Source organism: Tachysurus vachellii, chromosome 15, assembly GCF_030014155.1.
Source record: "Tachysurus vachellii isolate PV-2020 chromosome 15, HZAU_Pvac_v1, whole genome shotgun sequence".
Taxonomy (NCBI): domain Eukaryota; kingdom Metazoa; phylum Chordata; class Actinopteri; order Siluriformes; family Bagridae; genus Tachysurus; species Tachysurus vachellii.
In genome coordinates, this window is record NC_083474.1 from 15,788,973 (window position 1) to 15,808,586 (window position 19,614).

General features: G+C 35.9%; 2 protein-coding genes across 3 annotated transcripts in view; one reads left to right on the top strand and one right to left on the bottom strand.

Moving 5' to 3' along the window:
• The first annotated feature begins 432 nt into the window (after window positions 1–432).
• tnfb (tumor necrosis factor b (TNF superfamily, member 2)) lies at window positions 433–2,851 on the top strand. Its single transcript, XM_060888057.1, has 4 exons — window positions 433–796; window positions 912–963; window positions 1,070–1,138; window positions 1,718–2,851. Exons 1-4 carry the CDS (start codon window positions 623–625, stop codon window positions 2,161–2,163), a joined length of 741 nt encoding a protein of 246 aa, XP_060744040.1. The 5' UTR covers window positions 433–622; the 3' UTR covers window positions 2,164–2,851.
• A 3,285-nt stretch (window positions 2,852–6,136) lies between these two features.
• Window positions 6,137–19,614, bottom strand: part of gabbr1a (gamma-aminobutyric acid (GABA) B receptor, 1a) — a 43,936-nt gene continuing 30,458 nt past the window's right edge. For both annotated transcript variants that reach the window (XM_060888631.1, XM_060888630.1), the window contains 9 exons: window positions 16,929–17,079; window positions 15,393–15,525; window positions 15,114–15,230; window positions 13,852–13,959; window positions 13,036–13,129; window positions 10,725–10,852; window positions 7,782–7,910; window positions 7,439–7,582; window positions 6,137–6,748 (listed from right to left, as the gene is read on the bottom strand). In XM_060888631.1, coding sequence (XP_060744614.1) covers window positions 6,485–6,748; window positions 7,439–7,582; window positions 7,782–7,910; window positions 10,725–10,852; window positions 13,036–13,129; window positions 13,852–13,959; window positions 15,114–15,230; window positions 15,393–15,525; window positions 16,929–17,079 — 1,268 coding nt within the window. In that variant the 3' untranslated portion in view covers window positions 6,137–6,484. The remainder of the gene's footprint in view (window positions 6,749–7,438; window positions 7,583–7,781; window positions 7,911–10,724; window positions 10,853–13,035; window positions 13,130–13,851; window positions 13,960–15,113; window positions 15,231–15,392; window positions 15,526–16,928; window positions 17,080–19,614) is intronic.

Here is a 19,614-nt window from a genome sequence, read left to right on the forward strand (position 1 = left end):
TTTTGTTAATCAATATAAATGATGCAAAATTCTGGAAATATACTCATATAAGACTAGAACTATCTGACTTAAAGGCTTAATGATTGACTTCCTGTAGCAACTGCCTTTGTACTAGGCATCATAGGATATCAGGATTGTGGGATTTCCACACATGTAATGCTTGATACATTTTATACATTTCGAGACAAGGAAAAATATTCCTTAAAATAATGAATGTATCTGGATTTTATTCATTTGTTACATTAATGGTTGCATATATGTTTGAATAATGACACTCACCAAACCTGTTTGCATGTAGATGAGCAACAGTGACTCTCTCTCTCTATTCAACTGTGCGTGTGTGTATGTGTGTGTGTGTGTGTGGGCGGAGTGGAGGTTGTGAGAGTGTTGGTGTGCCTGTGAACAAAATTGTTCTTTCCCTTTTCAGACCAACTTCTGCTCCCCTGACATCATTGGACTTTCCCCTTATTTCTCCTATATATTAGTGAAGTCTGCTCCATGAACCCATTCAGTACATCACAATTCCCTTCAGATATAGCCTTGACCAGGTTTTGGGTCTATAAAAAGACTGGTGTCATTATAAAAATTACACTGAAGGCGATACTAAGAGACCAAGTACAGGATGGAGAACTACAAGGTGACAGCAGCCGATATAGAAGCCGCTATGGGACATGTTTACCAACCTACTGTGGAAGCCGTGAAGCCATCCAGATCTTGGATATGGACAATAGTTGGGGTTACGGTCTTTCTTTCCCTCGCTGCTGTAGCATCTTTCTGTTTTGCATGGCATTTCATGGTAAGTCAGAAGCCATATTAGAGACATTTCAGTTTAAACAACTGAGAGTTTTGAAAGTGAGATTTGTTAAACTGGGATGAGGCTAAGTAAAATTCTTTTGATGATTTTTCCACAGAATAAGCATCAAGTGGAGCCTATAATGGATCATCAAAGCACCACAAGCACAGGTAAGAAACTGAGAAATGATTCATTGAAACAATCTAAATGATGTAGCCATAGACTTTCAAGGTTCATGGGCTAGGAAGATGAACAAAGCCTCTCTCTGTGTTCTAGATACACCAAGTCATCAGAAAATGCTAACAAAGATCGCCAAAAGTACAAAGGCAGCCATTCACCTCCATGGTAAGTTACAAGACCTATTTATCAAGGGTATTTACTTTAAGTAAGATAGCATCAGTGCCAGACTGAATAGCTCTAACAGGATCTGATAGCAAATGTGGTAGCATTTGTAAGGAAGTGATTAAAGTCAAATAGCAAATGATTAATAACATAAGGAACATAAATGTATAAATATTAAAAGGTTCAGCTGCACATGTTAATCATAGGACCAGGCAGAATGATTGTTAAAATTTGGATCAACAGTCATTCCCAGGCTTAAGCCACTGAAAATGAAAACTTCAATCAGGATCCTTTCCCATTATATAGATAACATTTCTACCTGGTGCTAAATCCTGCATGTCTAACAGGACATCTGAATGTCCTCAAAAATTACAAGTAAACAATATCGGATTTCCTTCAAGCACATTATTATTTCAACACATCAACATATCATCCTTTGGCTACTATAGAAAAGTTATTAATATAGAACTTAAATTAACATATAGAACCTCTGACCCTATTGAAGACTGGAATGAGAGGATAAAAACATGGAACAATGCTTATTTATGCTGCTTACTCAAAAAACCCTTTCTATCATTCTAGGTTCTGGTCATGACAAGAAAAGTTCTCCACAGTGGGTGAGTGGAGTGGACCAGTCATTCACTAAAGGAGGCCTCAAGCTGAAAAACAACAATATCCTCATTCCCCATGATGGCCTGTACTTTGTCTACAGCCAGGCATCGTTCAAACTCATCTGCAAGTCAAGCGAGGAAGATAATGGGAGTAGCAACATCCCTCTGAGCTACAGTATTCGGTGGTCATCTCTCACATCACCATCCAAAATTAAACCCTATCTGCTCAGTGGAGTCAAAACCGTGTGCCAAACCAAAACAGAGGAGCAGAGGAATGGACCTACTGTCTATGATTCCATCTATCTTGGTGCTGTCTTTCAGCTTTATGAGGGGGACGAACTGTCAACAGAGGCCAACCATCTTAATGACATCAATGAACATAGCTCCAAAACCTATTTTGGGGTGTTTGAGCTGTAAGAATGTCAAGGTTCCTTCCTGAGAAGGATACCTGCTGACCAATGTGAAGAAATTTTGTTTTATGTTAAAACACTGATATATTATTTCTCAGGGTGGTTTGTGAAAATGAATCACACGAGGAATGTGAAATGATTTATTTTCCTAAGCATAAAAGCTGTAAATGTGATACAGTGTATCAAAGTGCTGCAAAGTTCTCAAATGTACCTGCTAAATTATGGTGTAATACCTAGGAATGAGAAGGCTACTGAACTGAGAAATAGGGGAGCACTTCCTCTTTGTACTCTTCTCAGACCAGCATGTTAAGCTTTTATGTTAAAACTGAAAAACTGTAGCTCACTACAGAAACTGCTCGTGTACAAACTGAATGTTGTAATGAATGCACTTTTTTTTTGGTTTAATGTATTAACTTATTTAAAACAAGCATTTTTATTTTTTATTGTATTTTTGAGATTTAGGTTATGTATTTATTCATTCACACTTGCCTATTTATTATGATTATTGTATTTATTAAATGGATGTGATCAAATCTACTGCAGCAGATTTTAAGCATAATCTCTGTCCACATCTTTACAGACAGAATTTTTGTGCACCAAGAAAAGAATGGAAAAACTGTTTACTCCTAAATAACTTATAATGAACGTCTAAGAAGAAAGTGTTGCAGTCAATAAAGATTTGTATCTCTCATGAACTTTTTAGTCAGAGGCATTTTTTAAAGTTCTAAACTTCCCTTCTGAGATGGAGGTACTTTTTCAGAAGGAAAGATTTCCTAATGGCTACATCATACCTCAAAATCGTATGGGGACATAAAAAACCAACAAAAACAGATGGCTGCACATTGTCCTTCAGGATTTTTTGGTAGACAGCAGAATTTATGGTTCCATTTATAAGTCTTCCAGGTCTTGAAGCAGCAAAACAGCCCCAGACCCTCACACTACCACCACCATATTTTACTGTTGGCATGATGTTCTTTTTCTGAAATGCAGTGTAACTTTTATGCCACATGTAATGGGACACAAACCTTCCAAAGAGTTCAACTTTTGTCCTGTCAGTCCACAGAGTATTTTCCCAAATGTTTTCATGTTCTTTCTTTATCATGTGCTCAGCAGCAGTTTTCGTCTTGGAACTCCGTTTTTGCCAATACTCTTTATTATGATGGAGTCATGAACACTGATCTTAACTAGGGCAAGTGAGGCCTGCAGTTCTTTAGATGTTGTTGTGGGGGTCTTTTGTGACATCTTGGATGAGTCATCGCTGTGCTCTTGGGGTAATTTTGGTCAGAAGGTTCACCACTGTTCCAAGGGGCAAACACTTTTTCACACAGGGCCATGTGGGTTTGGATTTTGTTTACCCTTAATATTTAAATATTAAATATAATTAAACTAATATTTAAATATGTTTGCAAAAAAAAAAAAATCAGGAAGGGGCAAAAACATTTTCACATCACTGTACACTAATGCTACATGTACTGTACTGTAACTCCTATTCTAAATTCGAGTTCTAGTTCATTAACTACACATTAGAAGATAAACACTAATAAAGCTTGCAGTAAGATCAGTTTTGTGATACAGTCTATAGTCAAGATCACTTGAATAGTCAGTGTATGTTGCATATGACATATCACACTCGTATTAAGAATAAATACAAGAGTTTATTAATAAAGTCTCGTTTACGTATCTCTAATTTGGGCATTGATAAATTGAACATAATTAACACTGAAAATGTGTTGCCACTACACATTTGGTAACATGAGATTCGTTTCAAAGTTTTTATAGTATGGATTTATTCCAAGCCTTATAGTTTTTGTTTTAATATAATTAGAGTTACATCACTGAGGTATTTACTGTAACGTTGATGTAAGCTCATGACCTGTACTGACCATAAAGCCACTGATGAATAAATTCTTTGATCCACAATTTCACACATTTATCCTTTCAAATCTACCATGATTATCTTTGAGCAGATGTAGTTAAAGTATGCTTGTAAGGCCCTCTATAGGACACACTAAAACATGCTCTATAGCAAAGTCCTCATGTAGTCCAGAAGTTTTGCATTTCATTATTTTTCGTGTAACTAACATGCAAATATACACAAATAGAAAGGACTGCACCCAGAGGGAAAGACTTTCACTGAAGAAATAAACAAGCAAGAGGTCACTACTACTATTACTACTAATAATAATAATATGAATACGAATTACTGGAAAGTCCTACAAATACAAAACAATGTTTTGAACAAATACATAAATCAGTCATTAGTCATGTTTTAGATACAACAGAGAATCTATTTTAGATTTTATAAAAATTTTTCATTTATAGTAATTTCACATATTAACTAGTTTACTAAAACCATGTCAAGACAACATTTATAGTCAGTGCAAAATAATGGGTTTTATTGAACTATAAAGTTTGCATATAGATAAAAGATTATTGTATTTACAATACATATATTAATTACAAATAAATTACCAAAAATTAAATAGGGCTTGGATTATTAATTTATATATGGAATGATTCTGAGTATGTCTAACTTGTAATATAGTGCACACATCTGGTAAATAAACATTTATTATACATAAAGTGATAGTATAATTACATACCCTGAGCTAAATTAATGAATATAATGTTTACATGCTGTAGGAACATTTGCTATGTCGTGCTGTGTTTAAATACGTTCAGCTAAGCAATTATACAAAGAAACATAACACATTTTCTGAGTGAGCTTCCAACAATACAACAGTAATGTAACACATGAACAACCCAAAGCGTGAGAAATGGTCAATAGCACTGTGCAAACATAAAGCTCAGTATCGTCTTATCATGGAAAAGACACAAATGCTGATTATTGAATTATTGCACACGATGTAATATTGTTTCTGAATATCATTCCAACTCAGCAGAATAAGTGAATTATTTATATTTTCTCTTGAAATAACACTACCTTGCAGACACAGACATACTGTATCTACACTAAAAGTGCAGAGTAAAGGGTTTGGGTAAGGCGTATTGTTAGTGCTGTATCTAAAATGGAATGCAACTGGATTTCTTTATGGCAACATTGAACTTCAAAAAAATATATATAAGTGGAACAATTTCACCATTAGTTGTGCACTGTGCTCTCATTATGTGCGAAGAATGCTTGTAGTACATGATTTAGTCCTACAGGTGTGCCTTTGCGAGTCATAATAATTAACCACAACTCTGTAAAAATAAAACATGAAGTTAAAATAACAACACAGACCAACTTACCTGTGCCGAATGAGATAATATACAAAAGTTTTACAACTTACTGAACCAAAATAAAGCAAAGGACAAAAAAACCGACCTTATTTTTTTTAGGAGTTTTTCTTCTAATCCTTACTTAGGTGAATTTTGGAAAGCAAGGTAATGTAAAATAAAGCTGTAAAAGAAATCTACATTGAGGGTAGACCCCTTCCTAAAGACTCGCCAAAACTAATTCACCCTAAATAACCCCCTGTCTGCTCATTTCCCTTTTATCATTACTAAAAAGCAGACATGGTATGAAAAGTTTATTTATGTCTATAGAGAATAACAATTGGAAGACTTAGACATTTCAGGAAGCAATGGAACAGTCACCCAAACCCTTTTTTGTTTTTGCAGTAAATGATGGGCTTGGCTTTTTTTGATTAAAAAAAAAAAAAAAAACTGGAGACTGGAGTGCTTTAAATATCAATTTCACTTCTGCAAACACGGGCCCTCCCCTACCTACTGGATACTGCTCTTATTCCCCCAAGGGATTCCCCCAATAAAGAGGATTATATGGATGGACGAAAGAGTGACATTTTGTATTGAGAATCATGTTTCACTTCTTAAATGTGCATTTGTTCCAATCTCTCGCTCTCTCTCTCTCTCTCTCTCTCTCTCTATACATATATATATATATACATATATATATATATATATATATATATATATATATATATATATATATATATATATATACATACAGTATAGGCATTCCCTTTAGAGAATTTTCCTGTTTAATTTGGTTATTTACCAAAGGCTACTTAGTATTTGTGCTTTCTTGAAACAAGTAGGTACAGCAAAGTAGTAAACTGTAAAACAATACAAACTCCATTAATATACATTGATACACAGTAGAATATTAATATTAATGTTGATACAGTGGTGACACATAAGATGGAACAGCACTATACTTAAGCACATATTGGCAGACTTTACTTTGAAAAAGAAAAAAGGCTGGAGTGAAAGAGTAAGATTAAATCCCAAGGTGTTGAACTACACTGTGTTAACTCACATGAACTCAACAACACACAGCCTGTATATTTCATGTTCTGCCAGACTCATTTGTAGAGAAGAGGCAGTCGGCTGTTGTGGCAGTGATTCCGGCTGAGCTTCCCTTCTCCCTGGTAAAGGGTGGAGTTGTTGGAGAAGGAGGGAGGCACAGAGTGTTGCTCTGAGCCAGGCGAGTAGCCCGGAGGCTCAGATGAAGCCGTAGGGGGAACGCTGTGGTTCTGGTTTTGGTTCTGACAAGACACTGGTTTCCGAGCACGGAGAGCCTGACGTTCTGCTAATTGGTGTCGTAGTTCTGTTACACGTTCCTCTTTCTGTAGCAAATAAAAATAAAAGTCCAATATACAATTTATATTCAAATACACTCAAAATGACATAGGCTACTGAATTATAAATGATCATTGATAGTCTGTGTATGAGAAGTTATGACTATCATAAAGAGACTGTAAGTTTGAATCCCAGCGATAGCACAACCATCCAAGTCAAGAGAGCACAATTAGCTATGCTCTTAGAAATGAGATTGGGTGCGCTCTCTTATTCCGAAACAACAATCTATTATGTCTGTGAACTCATGCATGCAGTATAAGGCAGATAGCATTTTCCTTTGAGTGTGCTGTGCTGCCCTGTTTTGGAGATGAGGAGGGTGTCTTAGAGGAAGCATGTGCTTACCAAACCTTCCCTAGCTGGTAGATGCTGTGATCGGGAACAGCTAGCTAGTGGGTTTGGATTGGAAAACAAATTGGGAAGTTTATAAGGGAATCTACAAAAAAAAAAACACTTCAAGCCTCAATCAGGTGGGATGATATGAGAGCCTTGTAATTTTAATTTGGTTTAAATTCACCTCACAAGTAGCAGAGTACCCCTTTTTACCTGAATCAAATGTTCATTCAGCAGGCCTTCATAATTATTGAATTATATTTTATATGTAATATATATTTTATACATTACATGTACATTAGCATAGTTTAGTAGGATAGAAATGCAAAAAGACATGATAGACATGCCTCTTGAATGATCTTCTGGAGTTCTCGATTCTCTCTCTCAAGCTGCCGGGATTTTTCTTCATCATTGTTATTGGTAGACGATCCCGTCTTCAGTGTGTCCTGCTGCTCAGACTGCCACTCCCCACGCATGATCAATCGCCGCATCTACATCAGGGAAAATCCTTAGTCAAAGTCATAACAAAACTACAAAAGCATGTGAAGTTTTCCATATGAGGAACATACAAAGCAATACCACTTGTAAAGAGAACAATAAGACAAGCAACATAAAAGGGAAACTGAAAGTGTTTAAAAGCTAAAATAACACAAAATAAATATGTTTTATAAACTGTTATGATTTACACACCTTAGGCACAAACAGTACCACCAAAGTGATGTAGACTGAGAACACTATAGCCAAAGAGGCAAAGGCAAATGAGGCATCCTGCTGAGAGGAGAGAATCATCGTCACAGGAGCTGTGATCATACAGAGCACCTAGAGAGAGAGAGAGAGAGAGAGAGAGAGAGAGAGAGAGAGAGAGAGACTCTACATAGTTAGACCTACATTATGTCATTTTTGTCTTTGTAAACATGCGTAACAAGGTGAGAGATATTATTATAAGTAGAACACGCTTACACCACCACCATACAATTTATTACTTGTATTGAAAGCATCCTCTAACAACATTGTATTTTTATGGCACGTCAACCACAATCAACACAACTACCGCTAATGAGACACAGACTTGATAAATAAACATGAAATATGATATTAGTTCAAAAATAATTGTGCAAGTTTGAGCCACTTCTGCGATATGTCAAGGATGAAAATATACAAACCAAACAAATGTGGACACTTGACCAATCATATTCTTGTCAGCTTGTTGTGAGGTCAGGAACTGATAGTTTGAGGAGGTTTGGTATGTATTTTGTGTTCCAGTTCATCTCAAAGGTGTTGAGGTCAGGGTTCTATAAAAGGATTTTTCACTCCGACTTTGGAAACCCATGTCTTCATTAAGCTTTGTGCAGGAGCATGTTGGTGCCTCTTAGCTCCTGTGAAGTGAAATCTTAAAGCTACAATATACCAAGGCATCCTATACAACTGTGTGCTTCTAACTTTGCAACCGCAGTTTGGGGAAGAACCACACATGGGTGTGATGGTCAGGTGTCCACATACTGTTGTCAAGTAGATGTGTTGTATTGTAGATCTATACAAAAATAAAAACTCAGTGCAGATAATTCACCAGACTTCATGACAAACTATTCGTATTTTAAGCAGTAGTGTGAAAAAATGATCGCTGCTTACAAACTGCAGGTAAAGTCTAGGTATAAAGAATTTCAGAATAGAAAGTTACTGAATGCTGAGAAATGGTTAACTTATTGTCTAGAAGGAAATAGCAGTTGTTTAATTTTAAAAGCACCTAAAGAAGGACACGTGAGTAGCAGACCACACATCTAGAGAACATTTGGCATCTAATTTTTGTTTGTAACCTCAGGAAATTGCATTTACTTGCACCATCATACTGTATTACAATTTTAGTGAAGTCTATACTAGTCTATTCTATTATAGTTTAATAGTCTATATCAGACTATTCCTTTTAATTTAAAAAGGAATATCCTCACAGCCAGAAAAACTACATTTTCTTCGGAAGTAAGAGAAACTACAAAGATATAAAATGTTTTCTGATGAAACTGAAATCTTCTGCAGGTGGTAAAGGCTGTAACCTCCCTCATGTTTCAGTCAAATGTTTTCTTGTTTTCTCATTAAACCCATTTTAGAGGGAGGGGATTTGGAGAAATGGTTTCAATTATGCAAATCATCCTTCAAAGCACTTGCAGTTATTACGGGAACTGGTTTCAAGCAGCCAAGCAAGAGAGCACAGCATTCAAGGCTAGAAATCTCGGCTTCATTTAAAAGAAGACTTTCATACAATTTAAAAGAATCTCTGTTTATAGAATTTCATTTTGGAACAAATCAGCATGAGACCAAGCTTTGTGTATTATGAGCTGTATTGTTGAAACCTCAAAAACAAGGTATCTTGGAGACCACACTACTTCTGAGACTTGAATTGTAGTACTTTTAAATTTGTAATCTGTAATAAAAAAAAATCTAAACCCATAACAATTATATATTTCAGAAAAATATTTTTGGGTTTTCCATAAACTGAATCGTACTAGATTCATTTTTGGAGACTTCTATTATTTTCTAATCTACAAATGACAGAATTAGAAGAATTAGAAGAAGAAGAAGAAGAAGAAGAAGAAGAAGAAGAAGAAGAAGAAGAAGAAGAAGAAGAGGAAGAAGAAGAAGAAGAAGAAGCTCCACCTCTTTTCTCTTCTCCACCTTACCAAACAGTGCAAAGTACATTTCAATGTACAATTCTGTTCTGAATGAAGTAATCCAACGGATATTAAACACATGGATTTTTATTTTATTGGATTTATTTTTTACACTTTTTTTGCTATAGTTCAATAATTATTATTGCTACAGAACAAACAAAATAATTGTTATTAAAATGGATATAGTAATTAAAAAAGTATAGACACAACTCAGCAGAACACATTAACTGCTCACTCTTAACCCTTGAATCTTAACTGTCAAGTCTTTTATTAGATTAGTCAGGACGCTGTTGTGTTTCTGTGTGAAAAGTATCATGTGTTTAGCTGCTGGTGAGCAGGGCAAAGGTAAAGGAAGTGGGAAAACTATTCACACCTCTCCATAAGAACACTGTGACAGAGATCAAATAGACAGCACAGCAAGCTTTTTTTGATAGCAAAACAATGTATGCTGTATAACAGCCACAATACATGGCACCCCAATACAGCCGTGAATACTAATTGGCCTCTGGTAAAAAATGTTCAACTGTCCTGCGACAGTGATTTATTAAAGGCAATAGATAAAAGACATAGTCTGCGCTAGTATGAACTCTACAACATAAATATAATGCGCCTAACTAAAGACTTTGGCCTTTTTTGATTAGATTAGATCTAGATTGTTCCAATTAAATTATGTAATTTCTAACTGTCGCTGACTCAGTACATTAACCATACAATTTTTAGATTCACTAATATCGGTTTCTGGATTGGAAATTTTACATAGGCTTTACAATATAAGGATAGTTAAACTAAATTTCAATGTAGTGTGTTCAAATATTTCTAACCGTCAGTGCCAATCTAGTACATCAAGGCATCACTATTTATTTTTTGCACTGTGTCCAGTTTGCAAATGACATGCTACCGAAAGCTGTTGAAAGAAGGCAGGAAATCATTAGTAGTGCTGTGAATGACAGCAACCAGCAATCACACTCACAGCCACGTTGTAGATAGCCATGCCTACAGCTCGGTGGTCATTAATCTTCTCAGTAGAGATTGATTTGGTCTCATAGGCTAGGAAGATACCCAGCAGCAGGAGCAGTCCTTTATAGCCATACACCACTCCTAAGGAGAAAAGGATGAGAATTAAGCATCTCTTTTTTGTGTTTTGGCAACACAAGTAGAAAAATAGTGTTAATAATTACTCTGTGTGATGAGGATTATGACATGAATTAATACATCTCTTCATGAATAAATGATAATGATACCTCACATTGTATTTCTTCTCTACAGTGGGGATCTAAAAAAGTCCAGCTTATAGAATCAGCAATAAATAAATGTAGTAAAGCTATATCAAATTTAGTAAAGTAGTAAAGCTCTGCAGCATATTTAACACACTCTCCTACCTGGATACAAGCCATGACTATACATGATAAAGAATAGGTCAAATTATATGAGTTATACTCAGATAGAGGTGCTATAACCCCTAATGGGGTTGTGTGTTCACCGTGTTTTTATAAGACGCTTCTACACAAATAGTCCACTCTTGCAGTATAACCTGCTTTGAAAGTGGAAAGTTTATGACAGATCTATGCTTATGAGTTATGACCCAATATCATTTCTCAGTATGGGAAAACCCATGGAAGTTAAGTTAGCAGTCAAGCTTAACATAGAAACAGTAATTTTAGTTGTACAGAAAGTTGTCTTGGTAATTTACCTAAATATTTGTGGAAAACTTTGCTATTTCTGACAGTTTTGTTTGTCTGTTTGTTTCCACAGTCTCTGTACCTTAATGTCATCTATGCTCCACAACTAAAACATTAGCTAGCTAAGAATACATTATAATAGTTAAGTGACCATCATTAAACGAAAATATGAGTCACTGATAAATTGCATACGGCAATGATAACTAACCAGTATAGACAATTACTGTAATATATGGCATGGCTAAAGCAAGATAAAAAATACTTATTATTTTAAATGCTATGTTTTTTTAAAAGTAATAGATAAATTTATGAACAAACAAATACAGACAAGAGGAGATCAAAGTGTGGAATCAAAATAAATCAAATCTGAGAGAAAAAACCACAATGGATAAAGGACATACATTTGCTAACTTTTACAAATAGTTAAAAAGTATTTTCCTTTTTCTGTTCAGCGTTGTGTTGTTTTCTTTAATCATTCTCTACCAAAATATATATAAATAAGGTATAACCCCGTGAAAAGTACCTTTGAGAATTATTTATGTCCTAGGAAGTACAATAGTAAAATGTGTTGGTTCTGTGGTTAAGGTTCACTGCTAGCTGAGTTGTAAACTTAAAGAACGTGTAAACATGTGAATATTAAACATGTCTGGAGTGAGACATCTATATTGTTTTAGTCATGATTTCCTCTCAACTTTTATTTGAGCAATTTGTTACTTCAACATTCGTTGTTGACTGCAGCTCTGCTGTCCTCTGCTGAAATTGTGAGAAACTTCCACACTACTGAGACTGAATGTTTCAGTGAATCAGATCAAGCATGAGAGGAAAATAAGGTGCCAATTAACTGGTTGTAATTACAAGGTGTCATTTTATTACTTTGGCAATGGAAACATCATTGATGTTGATGATGAAGTTTTAAGAGCTACACAACTCTTTACAAAGCAGTATAGAAAAACACCTTCACTGTTTTTTCTATTTTTGACATGATATATTGAGCAATATTCACATAATCTGTCGCATAGCTGACATTTATTTGATTTTTTTTTGTCTGCTTTCCCTCAGTAAAGACTCTCTTTTACCATAGGTTAGTGCCTCCATATATTTTCTTGATAAGTATGAGTTTGGCCTTTGTATCTTATTGAACTAGGCCATTCTCCCCATAGCACCTTCACGATTTATAGATTTTTCTTCCCACAAAGGCTTTCTTCCCACAAAGGTTTTGTGTACACACACAGAGAATTTATAGCAAAGACATGACCATATAATTGCTATTTATCTATATTTTATCAATATGTAAGTCCTAAGTACAAAGTTTATTTGTCTTCACAATTTGTCTTAATACTTGTCACTGATTCCTCAATAAATGACATCTCTCTTTTATTTTATTTTTTTTTGTGGAACATCCAGTTTTGTTTCCAAGACATTTGACCCACATCATTAAATCCAAAACTGTGATGCTCAGATGGAAAAAGACTAAGAAATAAGCAGAAAATATAAAGGAGAATGAAAGAAAAAGCATAGAATTACAAACCAATATTAAAATAAAATGAGTATGAAATAGAAAAGGAAATAAGATGAAAGAGAGAAAGATGAAGGATATAGTACCAAGCCATGTGTTCATCTTCTCTGAGCTACAGTGTTCCAGTACAGGCTGAATCAAAAAATCCAAATCTCCTTTAGGATCTTCTTTAGTGAACGTCTGCTCAGACAGATACACAGAGGAGACAGTGGGGGAGGATGTGAGAGAGATAGAGAGAGAGTGAGACAGAGAGAGTAAGAGAGAGAGAAAGTGAGAGTGAGAGAAAGAGAAACAGGTGGGTGAAAGGTGGGTGATCTTCACTGTTTCTTTTCACATGCTTATCTTTAGAAAAACATGTAACTAGCTAAATAAGAGAGGCAGCTGAAATGCTGTAAATACTTTATGCGGCTGTACGAACAATAAAAGTTTAGAACAAAATATGGCACTTAATAATAGACTAATCCCTAATCATGAACCATTAATTAAACTCAAAAATCGTTCTTAATTGCTTACTATCCAAGACTTTACTACCCATGTGCATGTGAACACAAGCATTGATCATGATTAGAGAACACCTTCAACAAATCTGGGTGAGTTGAGTTGATTTAGCAGGGTTTCCACATCATATCTGTTAATAATAAATGAGGTGTGCACATGTGTAGGTACACAATTACTTTGATTAGCTGTATCACTGGTGGATGTATGAAATATTAATCTGTACAGTAATTACTTTGGTAGTTAAATTTCCATTATTAATTAAAAGTAATGACTCAAATGTCTGTGTAAGTATACACAGACTTGCTGTAATACTTTAATACTAAATATATTATTAATTGCTTCTCACAATAATAGTACAGAGATTTTCTGTATAATTTTGCATTTTGGTATTAGAACTGAAGCACCTCTAAGGTAAGGCGCAGAGGGTCTACAATCTGCCAGACCATCAGAGACAGGACGTCAATGGCCAGTAAAACTCCTACTGTTGCATAGAGCTTCCAGGGTTCCAAATGCTGTGAGAAAGAGAAACACCATAAACGTTGGTCATCTATTCAAGGCAAATCGTAGTTGTGCTCTAATAGAGACAACATATTAAAAAAGTCATTAACTCTGTAAAGTCCCAGCTGATTATTCAGTTGTTCATCTTAAACCATATGAATCAGCTTCTAATATGCATTATTCAGTGAATCCAACAGGAAAGATGAATATTTACGAGTGAGGAATGTAAATCTAAACACGCCTGTGGGTTTTAGAAGAGCTTATGATAAACATTTTAAAGGATTCTTCTTGATTTTCTGGTTGAATTTTATTGAATCTGTTGGAAGTGTATACCAGCTATCAACCAACTTGGAGAAAATCAAATGTTCTAAAATGCAGGGTAATGACTGCTTCACCCTCCATTAATCCAGCGCTGCTAGCTTCCTCCAGGCCATCACACTGCTTTAACAGCATTCTACAGAGCAGTGTTACACATGCTCTTTCCTCCCAGTGTACATGCAGTGCACCAAATGACTATTTTAGCCCCATTTTAACATCCTTGCTGAACATGTGACTTACTCATTCATTTCTAAAATGACTCTAGAATTCCCCACTGCTGTAGCATGAACCTCAAGAGAGTTGAGAGTAAATCTGCTTTGTCGTGGCAAAAGCTTACACAAAGAAGCCCTAAAAGGTTGGATATCCACAAAAACATTTATTATCCCTTCACAAAAGCATTGATTATATATAAATATAACAAAATATATAAATACCTATCTATATATTCCTTTTTGTTTTTCTCTTACATCATAGAAATCACATGCTGATGACAGCACTGTATTCTGTGTGTGTGTGTGTGTGTGTGTGTGCGTACGTGTGTGTTTTGAGAGGAGAGGCAGTGAATGAAAGTGTGAAGTGTAATGTACTGTAATTAAGTGAGAGCATGCTAAACTAAAAAAAAAACTTGTTAAGAGTGCTGTGATATGAGAGCGATATTACACTGGCATTCATGAGCTATGAGAGAAAAATCAGTGAATATTCTTATATTTAAACATACGTCTCATACATTTTTTCCCTCGTAACTGTTTGTAGATTTTATGTAATTCTATTTACAAATGATCTACACTTATACACTGCTTTTCGCCAAAGTTACTGAAGATTTGTATCCCGCCCACATTCCACCACTTACCTTCCTCTTCTCTTTTTTCTCAACCTTCTTAGTGAACACTGTATGAACCCACCAAATCTTAGTGAACATGCTGCCATAAGCCAAACTGAACCCCAGCCCCAGCAGCCACAGACGGAACTAGAGGAACAGAAAACACGTGGATGCAAAAAGGGTAAAGTAATGCATTACTTAGAAGCATATATAACTGGGTATAAACAACACAACACCAAGAGCCTGTCTAAGCATAAACCTGTCTAAGACAGGTTGGAGAGTAAAACTGCAATAGATTTATCCCATTACCTGACACACTACAGGAAACCGAGATCTGTGTACATGAAGCCCGTCAATGCCCAATGGAAAAACAGCAGCCAGGGCAAGTACACAACCCACAGCTGTAATGTTATTCAAGTACGGCTGAGAGTTCTGGATGTACCTGTTAACATAAATGCTGCATTTTAATGACTTTTTTTTGCCAAAAAAACAAAACAACACTACACTATATCAACTACACATAATATGAAGGCTCTATTTGACACATTCAAAACATTACACAGAAGCACTTTATAAGGAATTTATATAAGATCGCTAAACAAACAAATTGTTGTATGTATCATTTCCTTTCTAATACATTTCCCTTGCATCAATTCAGTCATGTAAGAGAAAGTTCCAGTTCATTTTAACCCCCTAGGTGCACAATGTGTGGTTTCTATTTCAGGGTTATTTCGATTTCACACTATTTTACTAGTTGCACTAATTAATTCCAATGAAAAGTTTTTCCCAATGCTTATAGACGACCAACATGTTATGATTTTGCCAACATTTAGTCAAAGGGCTAACTGCAGTCAGAGGATAAATATTTCATTCCTTCACTTGACTGGTGACCTCTTGCTTTAACAAATGCATCAATGTTCTTTTGCCATTGTATTTTGCACTACACTGTATCTCCACATATTATGTATACACCTCAGGATCTGGCCAACAATTGACAGTCTAGTTTTATGCAGCTCTGTTCAACCTTTAGATAAATAAAGCACTGTCATTGCTGGATGTGGCTATTTTTTGTCAAGATGGTTCATGTTTAAATCAACATTGACAGAGTATTCATGTTTTACATGACATGTACATAATCTAACTGTGAACACAAAATAAAACTTCATATACTGCGTATATTATTTTCAATTAATTTTTCATTCATGAATTGTATTTCATGTTACTTTATGGACAGAATATTAGCTATCAGCAGTCATTTAGCATTAATAAAGCCTCAAACAATTAAGGATAAAACCTCAGGATTCTACATGGCACAAACCAATTTCAATAGCAATGATTTGACATATAACAGGATCTGCTGCAATGCAATATGATTTCATTTAACAGCCTTCAACTGATATGTGACCCATGTTGTTTTGATTACGATTATCTTTTTGCTAATCGATATGTAATGAATTAAAATTAGAATGACTTTACAAAATGTTACTCATGCAGCCTTTGTAGATACTGAAATATTGCATGACTTATGGTGAATTAAAGGTAGAATAAAAATAGCTCCAAATATCTGGCATTTCATGCCAGCTTTATAAGAATTTTGTTCTTTAATTCAATTATCTAAAGAAATAAGCCCATAATTATGCCATGTAAATTATGACGAATCCATTAATGCTGATATACACAGCACAGGATATGAGCAGTTTGAAAGAGTTACTGGGAAGTTTCAGTATACCTACAGAATAAATAGCCTGAGCTCAGAATCTAAACTGAGTTGAATTCATTTATATCCTGAGCTCTGAGATTAAACAGAACCTAATTACACAACACACATCAGTACTGAGAGGTTACCGAATGTTGCTGTTGTAGATATTGAATGTGAGACAAACAATGCCCAGGATGATTCCCAGGCCAGCAAACACAGATACAGAAACAAACAGCTTCTGGGAAAGAAAGCGAACTTCTTCTAACACCACCGTCTGATCTCTTGGAGGGTCTCCGCCTGCAAAGTGCAGATAAATAGGTCAGGGTGGAAAATAAGGATATACTCAAAGTGAAAGAGTACAGAACAAAATGATGCAAATGCATTTACGATAAAAAGTTCAAAAGTCAAAACACAGGTTCGTAAAGACCAGCACTCAAAATTAGCCAGTAGAAGCGCATGAGAGAGGAAATAACGTTGTGTGGCACCATGAAAGAAATCGGGAAGTAGTAGTAGGAGACGATTTGTAGCGTTCAGGTATGAAGTGTTAAATTTTAAGTCAAATTACTCTAGATGTGCAGGATACAATTACCCCATTATTCAGTACATATGATATGTATGAGATGAAGCAATAGGCTTAATGTGATGAAGCAACAATATGACATACTGTATATCTGTGATTAAGCATATGGTGTATACCAGTGATATGTCCTTCAGAAGCTAAACACAATGTCCCACCTTTTGAATGAGTGAATGACAGAAGCTCATAAATATTTGACTGGTTATTTGAAGTATAGTCATCTGCTCATGTTGTAATACTTTATCGTTTTTTTACAGTAACAATCAATTCACATTAACCAGTATTGTGGGTGCTTAGATAAACAACATCTAACTTTACGGGTTCTAACAAATTACAACTTTTCTAGGATGGGATGCCAACAAGAGAATCTCTGTTTTCAATATTTATTGAAGAGTCTCCAGTTTTAGAGTTTTTAACAGTCCATTTTTTCCAATGCAGGAAAGTCTTCAGCACAGAAACAACACAAATCTTTGTCTCATTTACTTCAAGCCAAAAAGAAAGAACAGAAAAGGTTTCTATGAGTACTACTACTGTATTTAGTGCTATACAGTAGCTGCAGCAAGGACAGACCTTTTTCAACAACACTGTAACTATACACCTATTAAAATATGCTAAAGTGTTGGTTTTTATAAATATGTGTAATTGTGGGCAGAACAATACACTTAGAAGTGTACAGTTAGGAAAACAATCAACTAATGTAGGTCATTTATTCACATCCATTAAGTTTATTATATATCCAGTGTCAGGCTCCAGGATTGGATAACAGTAGCACTGTATAGTTTAGTTTAGTCTCATTTAATACACCCGATTCCACTCATTATCATCTTCCCAAAGCTTCCTGGGCAGCATTTAGTTTATTAGAAGAGGTCAGTACAAATCTCTATAAGGAAATAGTCCTCTGGGATCTGAGACACATTAAAATTATAAGCATTGTGCTTCCACTAATAAATTTAAGCCGCAATGGGTGAAAAATCTAACTCAGTAAAACAAACATCCTTTTTTTTCCAAAATAGCATGAGTCGTTATGGAGAACCGAGCACACAGCAAGAGGGCCATGTGTCCCTTTTAGATCCCAGGCACCATGGAGTGTCATGACATCCACGTTCATTAGGGCCTGAGCACCGAATGGTGCGAAGCCCTATTGTTTTTCCTCGGGAGTATTATTTTTTTTTTTTTTTTTTTTTTTTTTTTTTTTTAACACACATTGGCCAATTGGGGTCCCTTAACATGCTCGAAAACTCTTGAAATTTGGCACACACGTCAGAGTCGCGCGACACTAGGATTGGACAAAGGTTGGAATACGGGCGTGGCAGGGGGGCTCTGTAGCGCCCCCTGTAATGCAAAAACAAACATTGGTGCACAGATCGGGCAATTATGTACGCACATGTACGAGAGTTGGTACGCATATAGATCTCATCGACCCGAACAACTTTCGCGCTCTAAACTATGAGCTCCGCCCAACAGGAAGTCGGCCATTTTGGATTGTTTTATAAGTGCATGCGGTGAACTTTTAAATACTCCTCCTAGGGAATTCATGCGATTGACATCAAACGTTGTGAACATGATGCCAAGACATTGCACTTGCTAAATTGCGAAGGGATTTTTGATATCTCGAACGGTGCTGCCATGGCGAGGCGACAAAGTTATGGCGAATTCAGAGAAACAGGAAGTGTCTAATATCTAAAGCAAAAAATGTCTTATTGGGATGACACGCGGTGTGTATGTTCGGCCAAGGATTCCGATCGCATCGATGTGCTTATTGTGAATCTCGGACATAGCGCCACCAACAGGCGCCAGGAAGTGTGTCAGTCACAACAGTTGCATGTGGTGAACTTTTAAATACTCCTCCTAGGGAATTCATGCGATTGACACCAAAAGTGGTGAACATGATGCCAAGACATTGCACTTGCTAAATTGCGAAGGGATTTTTGATATCTCGAACGGTGCTGCCATGGCGAGGCGACAAAGTTATGGCGAATTCAGAGAAACAGAAAGTGTCTAATATCTAAAGCAAAAAATGTCTTATTGTGATGACACGCGGTGTGTATGTTCGGCCAAGGATTCCGATCGCATCGATGTGCTTATTGTGAGTCCCGGGTATAGCGCCACCAACAGGCCCCAGGAAGTGTGTCAGTCACAAAGGTGGATTTTTTCACAGTTGCATGCAATGAACTTTTAAATACTCCTCCTAGAGGATTCATGCGATTGACACCAAAAGTGGTGAACATGATGCCGAGACATTGCACTTGCTAAAT